Source organism: Engystomops pustulosus, chromosome 9 (assembly GCF_040894005.1).
Source record: "Engystomops pustulosus chromosome 9, aEngPut4.maternal, whole genome shotgun sequence".
In the NCBI taxonomy this organism is placed as follows: domain Eukaryota; kingdom Metazoa; phylum Chordata; class Amphibia; order Anura; family Leptodactylidae; genus Engystomops; species Engystomops pustulosus.
This window is the reverse complement of record NC_092419.1, coordinates 13,500,031-13,512,749: the sequence shown is the minus strand read 5'-3', so window position 1 is coordinate 13,512,749 and position 12,719 is coordinate 13,500,031. Positions and strand designations below refer to the sequence as shown.

General features: G+C 45.0%; 2 protein-coding genes across 2 annotated transcripts; both read right to left on the bottom strand.

The window, feature by feature from the left end:
* Window positions 1-2,265: 2,265 nt before the first annotated feature.
* LOC140076796 (interferon lambda-3-like) lies at window positions 2,266-3,390 on the bottom strand. The gene is made up of 5 exons (XM_072123507.1): window positions 3,256-3,390; window positions 3,027-3,104; window positions 2,770-2,913; window positions 2,583-2,663; window positions 2,266-2,362 (listed from the first exon to the last, which is right to left on the bottom strand). The coding sequence occupies exons 1-5, from the start codon at window positions 3,388-3,390 to the stop codon at window positions 2,273-2,275; spliced, it is 528 nt and encodes a 175-aa protein (XP_071979608.1). The 3' UTR covers window positions 2,266-2,272.
* Window positions 3,391-9,501: 6,111 nt separating this feature from the next.
* Window positions 9,502-11,032, bottom strand: LOC140077459 (interferon lambda-2-like). The gene is made up of 6 exons (XM_072124682.1): window positions 10,944-11,032; window positions 10,646-10,835; window positions 10,466-10,544; window positions 10,205-10,347; window positions 10,015-10,095; window positions 9,502-9,802 (listed from the first exon to the last, which is right to left on the bottom strand). Exons 2-6 carry the CDS (start codon window positions 10,784-10,786, stop codon window positions 9,713-9,715), a joined length of 534 nt encoding a protein of 177 aa, XP_071980783.1. The 5' UTR covers window positions 10,787-10,835; window positions 10,944-11,032; the 3' UTR covers window positions 9,502-9,712.
* Between the last annotated feature and the right edge of the window lie 1,687 nt (window positions 11,033-12,719).

Below are 12,719 nucleotides of genomic sequence, written 5' to 3'. Positions count from 1 at the left end.
TAGTAATAGGTCCCAATACATTGTAAGAGACAATGATCGAAGGATTTCTGATCTTCAGTGACACGTCAGATGGAGACAATCACAAAATGTATCAAAATAAGGGTACATTCACACAGCGGTATGCCCGCTGTGCGGACATACCGCCGTGTGCTGGAGAGGAGGAGGAGGTGACCCCTCCTCCCTCCATAGAGAATAGAGGCGCACGGCCGCACACACGCCAAAAGATAGAGCATGCTCTATCTTTTTGCGGTGTGTGGCCCGGATCCCCGCCGTGCCGCTATTGCCGTCTATGGGGACCTACGTCCCCGCAGACAGCCGTGTGAATGAGCCCTAAAAGCAAAGGGAGAACATCTGGAGGACAATTCATGGGCCATAGGAATTGGAAATGAGCAACTGTCCGTGCCGGCGTGCCTACCGCATGCCCTGACCTGGACTCACCTGTCCACGAGCCCACTTCCCGATCTGCCAGGCCAATCAGGAGGACGCTGGCCCTACAGACCAGGGACGCATATGCCAGCTCTTCAGGATTTTATGGGCCAGCGTCCTCCTGATTGCCGCTGGCATTTCTGGCTCTGCTATGTAATCCGGCGGCTCCCAGCATTCCATGCCGGATCTTCAAGTCATTCCCCCTGAGGTGTAAGCTCCCTGTGTGTCTCCAGTGTGTACCCTGCATTCCAGGTCGTGTATCCTGTGGTCGGTATCCTGTGGCCTGTTCCTGTGTATCCTGTGGTCCGTTCCTGTACTCCTGCCATCCTGTGCTCCTGCTGTGCCTTCCAGGGTTCCAGCCCAGTGGTGACTTCAGTCCGCACCAGCGTTACCAGTGTTCCTCTGTGTTCCTGCTGTCATCCCAGGCTCTCACTGTTTCCTGCATTTGTTACCTTGGCTGCCACTGCGGGTCTCATACCAACCCTGCGGTGGTCCAGCGGGTCCACAGACTCTTCCTAAAGTAACTTTCCACACTCCTGAGTGTGACAGTAAGATCCAGCCATGCACCCCGCCAAGGAACTTTCCGACGTGGTCGCACAGCAGTCTGAGCAGATCGCATCTAGGAAAAGTTGATGCCACTCTTCAACGGATGATTGACGCCCAGCAGCAGGCTTCTGCCACTACTCCTGCTGCTGCTCCAGACACTCTGGTATGTTCCCCGGCAGCCAAATCAAGACTTTCTATGCCTGATAAATTTGATAGCAACCCCAAATTGTGCCAGAGTTTTCTTCGGGGAGCTGTCATATGCTGTCAAGTTCCGCACCATACCTTCTGAGCTCTCCTGGAATGATGCGGCCTTGTCAGCAGCTTTCAAGAAAGGACTCTCTTCCCAGGTTAAAGACGCACTGGCTGCCTATGATCTGCCGGCTACTCTGAGTGGTCTCATCACCCTAGCCTCTCGGATAGACGTGTAGTTTACGGAGCGTGCTGTAGAATTGCTCTGCAAACAACCTCAGGTCAGGCTTCCACGCCTGTCTCGCCTGGCTCCGGTGTTCCAAAAGCCTCTTCAGTCTCTGGGCATGTTTCCGGTCGCTAGGGCGCATTCCCTGCCGGATCTTCAAGTCATTCCCCCTGAAGTGAAAGCCTCCTGTGTGTCTCCAGCGTGTTTCCATATACCCTGCGTTCCAGGTCGTGTATCCTGTGGTCCGTTCCCATGTATCCTGTGGTCTGTATCCTGTGGTCTGTTCCTGTGTATCCTGTGGTCCGTTCCCGTGTTCCTGTACTCCTGCCAGCCTGTGCTCCTGCTGTGCCTTCCAGGGTTCCAGCCCAGCTGACTACCAACGTTACCAGTGTTCCTCTGTGTTCCTGCTATCATCCCAGGCTCTCACTGTTTCCTGCATTTGTTACCATGGCTGCCATTGCGGGTCTCATGCCAACCCCCCCGGTGGTCTAGATGGTCCACAGACTCTTCCCAAAAAGACTTTCCACACTCCTGAGTGTGACAGCAACAAGACGCCAATAATAGTCACCATAACAGAGGATCAGCAGCAATGATGGACAATTTTATTGGAAAATCTTTAAAACTTTTGTAAATCCAAAAATTAAAAAGGAACAATAACTAAAAAAACATAATAAATAAATACAACTGATCAGATAAATTATTAAATAAATTATATAAAATAGAAATAAATACAACAGATTATCAACATTTCTGTAGTGAAGGGAAATTTCCGAAGGGATCCAGTTGGTTCTCCTGTGGAGACGGATGCTGTAGATCCATGGACACTGAGGTTCCTCTTTCTGGTTTTGGATTTCCCCTTAGATTTTTCTTGATGATTGTTTGTAGTTACTTCCCATGAACCCAACATCCAACATCTTCCACCAGTAACGGGATGAGGCTGAGTATCACAGCGTCCTGGAGACATTGTGGAGATGCCTACAACACAGGATGTAACGTGATTAGAAACAACCATCTGCAAGGAAAAAACTGACAAAAATCAGTATGAAGCCTCTGGACTTTAGAAGAGCATCATGTGTGGAGCCTCATGTCCAAATAAAAGAGATTTCTACAAGTGGCATTTAAGGAGAAACCCAAAAAAAGAGGCAAAATGGAGAAATTTGGGGTTGAATGAAGGGAGCCAGTCATGTTACCTTACCAGATCCATAAAATGCTGGAGATGGTGGAGCCACGGCTTTAGCTGCTCAGATGGAGTCTCACTGATTCCTTGTGACTCTTTCTGTTAGATGGAAGAAGATGTTGGAAAAGTGACGGATAAATATCTACATAAATATAATGCAGTCAAAGAGTTGACAAGACAAAAGTGGAGGAACATAGAAACCTACACAGATCATGAGAACATCCCGTAACTGGAGGAAGATCATGAGGGATTTTGATCCAGAGTCTGAAACATCAGACATGGAGATATTCTCCAGAACATCAACTGTGACTGACACTCGCTCCAGGGTAAGGATCAGACGGTCACTGGGCTGTCGAAGGGAACAATGGAGAAGATATGGGTGCACATGATTAATATCTGGGGGTGGTTTAGTTTTCTGGTTGGTGTGAAGGTTGTCAGTAAGAGAGAACAGTAAGTAATTACCTCTAGATCACATCCCGATGGCTTGTGTCTCACCATTCTCCTGTAGCATTTGATGGCACTGGGGGACATGTTCTTCTCCTGTGGAGAGGGTAGAGCTTAATTATATGTATATTATAGACATTTTATGTGATCAGAACAAATTTCTTTATTCAAAGTGGTTCCTGACATGATGCCACCTGCATATCCCAGAACCAAACTCCTCTGAATAGAAGACGATTGTCCTCCTTACATGGTCATTCTGCAGTTGTCTGATCACGGTGATGTCCTCGGTAGATAGTGACTTATATCTGGACATCGGGCAGCGTCTCCTGTGTGGATGTCCGCTCCCTGCCACCAGCACAATACTGAGGACCACCAGTCTCATGTCCATGGCTGGAGGATCGCTGCCGATCTGGAGACTTTCTTCTCTTCCTATGAACCTGTGGAGAAGATAATAACACATATTCCATGGTGATTGTCCATAAATCCATCATGTAAATGTTCACAGCTCTGATATCCTGGACATACACCCAGCAGAAGATGCTGACCTGCTCAGGTGTCTTGTGTCTCTCTTCTTGTCTCAGCAATGTCTTAAGTCTTTCCATTCTTTGCCTTTTATACTTTGGTTTCCAGTAGAAAAATTCCTCCATTTTCTGGATGTGGAGAATCTTCTCCCTACGATCAGAATTCAAGTGACAAGAGATAAGTGACGGCGGCCGAGGGGATATAACTTACCGCAACTTTCAGTTTCCTCACTATACAGGTGAGAAGAAGACGTCAGGTAACTGGGAGGAGCCTCGTACAGGTGAGAAGGTGACAGCAGGTAACTTGGAGGAGACTCCACCTCTACTACAGGTAACAGGAGGAATCACGGCTATATACAGAGATACTACCGGCCACAGGACAATACAGATACACCCACAGTCTGTGGTCTTTGAGGACCCTCCTGTTATTCAGTGACTGCCTCCATATTGTTACATGTAACATACAATCTGTAGCAGGAGTTCCTCCTGTCACCTGTAGCACTAGAGGAGTCTCCTCCCAGTAACCTGGAGGCTGCTTCTTACCTGTACAGTAAGGAAACTGAAAGCCGTGAAAAGTTCCCACGACTTCTGTCACTTGTATTATTATCGTAGGGAGAAGATTCTCCACATCCTGAAAATGAAGGAATTTTTCTGCTGGACCCTGAAATATAAAAGGAGAAACATGGAAAGACTTGAGATACAACTGAGACAAGCAGCAGAGAGACACAAGACACCTGAGCAGGTGAGCATCTTCTACTGGGTGTATGTCCAGGATATCAGAGCTGTGGACATTTACATGATGGATTTATGGACAATCACCATGGAATATGTGTTATTATCTTCTCCACAGGTTCATAGGAAGAGAAGAAAGTCTCCAGATCGGCAGCGATCCTCCAGCCATGGACATGAGACTGGTGGTCCTCAGTATTGTGCTGGTGGCAGTGAGCGGACATCCACACAGGAGACGCTGCCCGATGTCCAGATATAAGTCACTATCTACCGAGGACATCACCGTGATCAGACAACTGCAGAATGACCATGTAAGGAGGACAATCGTCTTATATTTGGAAAGTGTCTGATCCATCGTTATGCGGGTGGTGTCAGGAGTCAGGAACTACCCCAAATCTTTCTGTTATGGTTTATATTATACTGTGGATTTCAGAATGGTCAAATCTTAAAGACAAGTCATCTTTCTACTATCAGTCACTGATCTGATACATGATCAGAACTTTAAAGATCTTTGGTTCCTCTCATGTTCTACAGGAACTTATGGTGAATGCTGAGGTTTCCAGTATTTATTCTGTGTATTATGTGATGTTACGCTTCATCCAATCCTTCTCTAACGTCTACAGGCAAAGAACATGTCCTCCAGTGCAATGAGATGCTACAGAAGGATGATAAGACACAAGCCGTCTGTGTGTGACCTAAAGGTGAGGACATGTCTGTCATCTATCGCTGACCACTTCTTCTACAAAATAATCCACTAAAGTTTATCCCACGCCAATAATTTAGTCTTCTCTACATCTTCCCTTCTACAGTCCAGTGACCGTCTGATAATGATCTCCAAGAGAGTTACAATAACCACAGAAGTTCTGGCAAATCTGTCCACATCCTCTGTGCCCGACCCTGTATCACAGTCTCTCATGATCTTCCTCAAAATCAAAGATGATCTTCTGATCTGTGTAAGTCCTTTGGGTCCTCATGTTCATTGTCATAAGGGTTGAGCTGATTTGGGAAATATTGAACTTGAATTCAACATGAATTTCCTATTTTTAGAGGGGATCACCAGGACAGGACAGTGACACATCTTCTGACCAGCTGAAGCCATGGCTCCACCATCTCCAGCACTTTGTGGAAGAGGTAAGTGTCCTACAATGTCCTAAAAAGAGGAATAGAAGTATCGTCAACGGAGGTCCCAATTATTTAAGGGTCTAAACAATATAAAAAAAGGCAAAAGCAAGAAACAAAACCAACAGTGGTAGAGAGAGGAGATGACACCATGACAAAGGGATCCTATAATAAAAACCTTAAACCTCTTCTTGTAGGCATCTCCACAATGTCTCCAGGACGCTGTGATCCTCAGCCTCGTCCCGTTACTGGTGGAAGATGTTGGATGTTGGGCTCATGGGAAGTAACTACAAAGAAGCCTCACAGAAGGTCCACAAGTCTAGAAGATGGTCTTCAAAGTCTCTAGGAAAAGATCTACATAGTCACCTGATGATTATATGGACATCATCGCTTGTCATCATCGGGTCACATTTCCAAAACAGATGATATTTTTATAGGAATTTTTTTGATATTTTGCAAAAAAAAATATTTATTTTAATTTATTTTATAATTTATTTAAGAATATATTTATTAGTGAATGTGAAGATATTTATTGAAGTCTTCTGAAATCATAAGTTTTTATAAAATAAAATTCTTTTCAGCGCCCATTCTATTGTTACCGATTCCATTCTTTTTCTTCTTTCTTTTATATTTTCTTAAAGGGGTTGAACATTTTAAGCTACTAATTGATATCTTTTGCATAATGAAAAGTTTTACAATTTTCCAATATACTTTCTTTATCAATTCCTTGTGGGTTTTCTAGATCTCTGCTTGCTGTCATTCTATGGGAAGCGTCAATCTTTACTTCCTGTGGATAAACACCAGTCCCTGGTCAGGTGGACAGATCGTTATATATCTCTAGTCATGTGATGTTACACAGGTGCACAGCATGTTATATCACATAGCTTTAAATACTCTCTGTGATACTAACGCGCCGGGCACCTGTGTAACATCACATGACCAAGAATATAACGAGCGGTGCACCTGTGTGATATCACATGACCAGGGTTATAACAGCCGTGCACTTGTGTGACATCACATGGCCAGGGATATAATAAGCATGCACCTGTGTGACATCACATGACCAGGAATATATCGAGCTGTGCTCCTGTGTGACATCACATGACCAGGAATATATCGAGCTGTGCACCTGTGTGACATCACATGAACAGGGATATAACGAGCTATGAACCTGTGTGACATCACATGGCCAGGGATATAACGAGCCGTGCATCTGTGTGACATCACATGAACAGGGATATAATGAGCTGTGCACCTGTGTGACATCACATGACCAGGGATATAACCAGCTATGCACCTGTGTGCCATCACATGGCCAGGGATATAACCAGCTATGCACCTGTGTGCCATCACATGACCAGGAATATATCGAGTTGTGCATTTGTGTGACATCACATGACCAGGGATATAATAAGCCATGTACCTGTGTGACATCACATGACCAGGGATATAATAAGCCATGTACCTGTGTGACATCGCATGACCAGGGATATAATAAGCCATGTACCTGTGTGACATCACATGACCAGGGATATAATAAGCCATGTACCTGTGTGACATCACATGACCAGGGATATAATAAGCCATGTACCTGTGTGACATCACATGACCAGGGATATAATGAGCTGTGCACCTGTGTGACATCACATGACCAGGGATATAATAAGCCATGTACCTGTGTGACATCACATAGCAGAAAGATCCAGCAGGGGTCACAGGAAGAGATTGAGCATTTGAAGGTTGTCAGGTGACCAGCGGCGGCCGGCGCCACTCGCCCTAGGAGGCGGGGAACCGTGCCCTGAAGCGAGGAGACTTTCGCTGGAGCACGGCTAGGTAAGTGAGACTGCCGACGAGAGGGGGCACACGGAAACATGGAAACATGGGTTGCGGGAGCACCGTGACACATGGATTCAACTATTTCTCTTTAGATATTCATGAACTGGATGAGAACCTAGCCCAATCTCCAAAATCTTGGATGCCATTTGGAAATCCAACTGCAGCAGTATCCTTCCACCATAACCACTTGGAGTCTTCTGCTTTGTTGTTCACCATCTCCGTGATCTGAATGACATTCAAAGACCCATTGTGGTTTCATTTTTCATTGAACTTTGTCCTTTGAATTCTTTAAAAGCCTAGGTTAAGGTGGCATTACTTATCTAGGAGAGTTGTGTCTTCTACTTAGGGTTTTCTGCCTGGCTACATTTCAGAGGGTCATCAAGGAAACTTTGCATCTACTAAGGATTTATCATCTTGGCGGTGGTAGGTCATGTTTCAAATATTCCCCATTTTGATGCACTCTATACATTACTCTCTGCTTCTCAGTAGGGTTAGACCTTCATCAATAGAATCTTCTGTCCCTGTAGTGTCCTTGGTCACATTGTCACAACTATTAAGAACAATTTGTTTCTAGGTTCTGCACAGATTTGTGTAAGAGTTTGGAGATATCTGTCAGGCTTCTGGGGAAGTGAACCCCCTGGACCACCACGAGCGATGACGTATGTCGACACCTGGGACAGGAGTCTAAGTGGCACCCAGTTTTCACCAGAGCCCTCCACAAAGCGAGTTGGTCTTGCTGCGGCGTGGTAACACCAGTTCGTTCCACAGGTGTGACTTGTCCGCGGTGGCAGCCTAGGTCGAGGTACAAAGTCTCGTGGTCTGGGACAGGCTGGAGGTCAAGACATGCGGCAAAGGTTCAGGGTCAGAGATGGGGCAAGAGGTCAGGGCTGGCAGCAGAGGGGCGAAATCGGGAACAGGTCCGGGGTCACAATGGGAGGTCAATACATAGGAACAAGTCACAGGTAATAACTTTCTCTGAAGCATAGAGTGCAAAGATCCAGCGAGGGATGCTGGGAGAAGCCGGCTTTTAAGCAATAGCGGGAAGTGGCCAGCGCCAATCAGCGGTGCGCTGGCCCTTTAAATTTACGAGCATCGGTGCTTGTGCGCCCTAAGGTACGGGAACACGTGCTCTGGGAACCCAGGACGGGAGCAGGAGCATGGAGAGGTAAGAGACGTCGGGGAGAGCGGGTGCCGCAGAAGGGGAACGGGTGCGCCTCCGACCTGAGATGTGGGTCGCAGGAGCACCCTTGACAATATCCCTCACATTTTAAGATTTGAGCTCCTCTGGAAAAAAAATTGTGCATTTGTGGAAACCCATCAGGATTATCGGTCTTAGCGTTGGTGTAATTTGTTCAGACAAACTGGGCAAGGTGCTGTTACACTGGTTTTTCATAATATTTAAGACCTTTCATAATAGATTTAGAAACATTTGGAGACGATTTCTGTTAAGGCCAAGAAGAATTCAGAAAGACATTGACGTCCAGGCCACAAAACTGCTCCAGAGGAAAGAATTTGATTGTTTGTTCAACTAACTAATTGTAACATTTCAGATTCTAAATCAGATGTACATGGTTTCATAATGTCTGATGTTGACGTTTTCTTTCCAGAACCTCAAAAGTTTCCATGCATCCCTTCTGCATCCTTTGGCCTTCAACATTTTTTAAAATTGATTCAACCCTTAACTCTTTCTTTAAATCATCAGTGAATTTTGAGACTGATCAAGTTGTGGACTGTAGGAAAGTTAATGGGAAATTCTTTAATTTAATTACTTATTTATGGAAGAATCATGGTAATAAGCATGGACAGTCGGTTCTGAAGGAGAGGTTAAGGCTACGTAGCTCATCGTGAAATTACATTCCGGCTATCCTCAGAAGAGAATCCTGATGCCCTACTGCATGTTCTGCTGCATGGAGGTACAAATAGCTGCATGATATAGTGAAACTTTACGAAAGAACCTTTCATAGGTCATTAACAATGGAAACGTGACACCATAGCCACAAAATAATCAGCATTTTAAGAAGATTGGACTTAAAGACAATTTTATTTTAACATTTTGCTCACAAATATTGAAAAGGAATCTTATCTTATACATTTATAAGATACAATTTATAAATTATAAATATATAAAAAATATAAATACAATGTTTCGTAAGAAATGAATAATACAATAATATAAATTAATCAGCATAAATATATAAAAAACCAAATTATATAAATACATAAAGTATAAATAATTATAAAATATTAATCTTCTTTTTTAAAAGAAATGTAAAAGTTAATGTCCTTAAGATTAAAAAAAGCCAATGATATGATGATGAGAATCGTGATGAAATCCTTGAGGAGCTTCTCCGTCTTCTTCATAGAGGATTCAAATCCATAGACAGTGATTTTCTTCTGCTTTCATCATGAAGGTTGAATATGCTCCAAAAGTTATAAACCTGCAGTTGACTTGGAAATTGTAAATCATTCTTGAGATTCTGGGATCTTCTAGTAGTTGTGTTACTTCCCATGAGCCCAACACCCAACATCTTCCACTAGTAACGGGATGAGGCTGAGGATCACAGCATCTTGGAGACATTGTGGAGATGACTGCAGAAGAAAATGTAAACTGTAAGATATTGTGGAGACAACTATAAGTTCTCCCCGACCTTATATGTCATCCGCTCAATCTATGGTATTCTGCTTATATCAAATGACTGTAAGGCAAGAACTTCTCTCCCAGTAAATGTTTATGTACTGAATTTGACCACCAGGGAGGACTGGAAGCTATGAGATGTTATAACTCAATTTTGGTCTCTTACCTCATCCACAAAGTGCTGGAGATGGAGCAGCCATGGCTTCAGCTGGTCAGAAGGTCCATCGTCCTGTCCTTGTGATCCCCTCTGAGGATGAAAACATACAAGTTGATGATAAGTTGTGGCTCAATTTTCCCATTTTTTAACAATTCCTTGTACTATGATAACAATAATCAGGAGGATCTCATGGACTTACACAGATCAGAAGATCATATTTGATTTTGAGGAGCATCATGAGAGACTGTGATACAGGGTCGGGCACAGCAGATGTGGACAGATTAGCCAGAACTTCTGTAGTGATTGTGATTCGCTTCAAGGTCATTGTCAGGCGGTCACTGGACCGTAGAAGGGAAGAAGTAGGAAACACGACAGGAGTGTAAGATGGTTCTTCAGTTTGTGTAGAAGACAATAATGGAAGAAAGTGCTAAGCAGTAGAGCAGAGCCAGGTATGTCCTTACCTTAAGGTCACATACAGACGGCTTGTGTCTTATCATCCTTCTGTAGCATCTCAATGCACTGGAGGACATGTTCTGTGTCTGTGGAGGATAACAGAAGAATTTATTGGATCTTTGAATAAGGTTTTAAAACTCTAGAATAACATCCAGACTCCTGAATATGAGACGATTGTCCTCCTTACATGGTCATTCTGCAGTTGTCTGATCGCGGTGATGTCCTCGGTAGATAGTGACTTATATCTGGACATCGGGCAGCGTCTCCTGTGTGGATGTCCGCTCACTGCCACCAGCACAATACTGAGGACCACCAGTCTCATGTCCATGGCTGGAGGATCGCTGCCGATCTGGAGACTTTCTTCTCTTCCTATGAACCTGTGGAGAAGATAATAACACATATTCCATGGTGATTGTCCATAAATCCATCATGTAAATGTCCACAGCTCTGATATCCTGGACATACACTCAGCATAAGATGCTGACCTGCTCAGGTGTCTTGTGTCTCTCTGCTGCTTGTCTCAGCAATGTCTTGAGTCTTTCCATTCTTTGCCTTTTATACTTTGGTCTCCAAAAGAAAATTCCCTCCATTTTCTGGATGTGGAGAATCTTCTCCCTGCGATCAGAATTCAAGTGTCAGAAGATAAGTGACAGCAGACAAGGGAACTTTACACAACTTTCAGTTTCCTCACTATACAGGTGAGAAGGAGACGTCAGGTAACTGGGAGGAGCCTCGTACAGGTGAGACGGTGACAGCACGGAGCTGAGAGAAGAATCCACCTCTACTACAGGTAACAGGAGGAATCCCGACTATGTACAGAAATATTACATTACAAAGAAAGAATTTCCCAAAAACCTATCGAAATCTGCTCCTCCATGTTTGTCATTAAATGTGAATGTGTATTGGGGCATAATACAGGATCTTAGAGCAAGACACATTCTACTCAGAGTTTTCTGCCTGGCTACATTTCAGAGGGTCATCAAAGAAACTTTGCATCTACTAAGGATTTAACATCTTGGTGGTGGTAGATCATGCCTCAAAAATTGATCCACTCTATACATTACTCTCTGCTTCTCAGTAGGGTTAGAACTTCATCAATAGAATCTTCTGTCCCTGTAGTGTCCTTGGTCACATTGTCACCATTCAGAACAATTTGTTTCTAAGTTCTGGACAGATTTTTGTAAGAGTTTGGAGAGATCTGTCAGGCTTCTGGGGAAGTGAACCCCCTGGACCACCACGGACGATGACACACACCGACACCTGGGACAGGAATCTATGTGGCACCCGGTTTTCACCAGAGCATGCCGCAAAGCCGGTTGGTCTTGCTGCGGCAGGGTACCACCAGGTCGTTCCACAGGTGTGACTTGTCCGCGGTGGCAGCCTAGGTCGAGGTACAAAGTCTCGTGGTCGGGGACAGGCTGGAGGTCAAGACAGGCGGCGAAGGTTCAGGGTCAGAGATGGGGCAAGAGGTAAGGGCTGGCAGCGGAGGAGCGAAATCGGGAACAGGTCCGGAGTCACAACAGGAGGTCAATACACGGGAACAAGTCACAGGTAATAACTTTCTCTGAGGCATAGAGCGCAAAGATCCAACGGGAGATGCTGGGAGAAGCCGGCTTTTAAGCAATAGCTGGAAGTGGCCAGCGCCAATCAGCGGTGCGCTGGCCCTTTAAATTTACGAGTGCCCTAGGGGACGGGGACACGCGCTCTAGGAACCCAGGACGGGAGCAGCAGCATGGCGAGGGAAGAGATGTCAGGGAGAGCGGGTGCCGCAGAAAGGGGCACGGGTGCGCCTGCGACCTGAGATGTGGGTCGCAGGAGCACCCGTGACAATATCCCTCACATGTTAAGATTTGAGTATCAATCAGCTCCTCTGGCAAAATTTTTGTGCATTTGTGGAAACCCATCAGGATTATCGTTCTTATCTATTAGCTTTGGTGTAATTTGTTCAGACAAACTGGGCAAGGTGCTTCTGTACAGGTTTTTCATAATTTTCAAGGCCTTTCAAAATAGATTTATAAACATTTGGAGACGATTTCTGTTAAGGCCAAGAAGACTTCAGAAAGACATTGACGTCCAGGTCACAAGTCTCGCGACACTTTTTTTTTTTTTTTTTAAATGCGGCGGTTTTTCCTAATTCATCGGGTTTTCGTTCGGGCACGCCCCCCGGTTTCCGTCGCGTGCATGCCAGCGCCGATGCGCCACAATCCGATCATGTGCACCAAAATCCCGGGGCAATCGGAGCAAATCGAAAATATTCGGGT

Excerpts from the sequence above, each read along its gene's own strand:
- LOC140076796 (XM_072123507.1), bottom strand. The coding sequence starts at position 3,390 with ATGAGACTGGTGGTCCTCAGTATTGTGCTGGTGGCAGGGAGCGGACAT. Across the intron at positions 2,914-3,026 it reads CATCGGGATGTGATCTAGAG|CCCAGTGACCGTCTGATCCT; the intron begins GTAATTACTTAC and ends TCCCTTCGACAG. Across the intron at positions 2,664-2,769 it reads GGGATGTTCTCATGATCTGT|AAAGAGTCACAAGGAATCAG; the intron begins GTAGGTTTCTAT and ends TCCATCTAACAG.
- LOC140077459 (XM_072124682.1), bottom strand. The coding sequence starts at position 10,786 with ATGGACATGAGACTGGTGGTCCTCAGTATTGTGCTGGTGGCAGTGAGC. Across the intron at positions 10,545-10,645 it reads GACAACTGCAGAATGACCAT|ACACAGAACATGTCCTCCAG; the intron begins GTAAGGAGGACA and ends TATCCTCCACAG. Across the intron at positions 10,348-10,465 it reads GTCTGTATGTGACCTTAAGG|CCAGTGACCGCCTGACAATG; the intron begins TAAGGACATACC and ends CCCTTCTACGGT.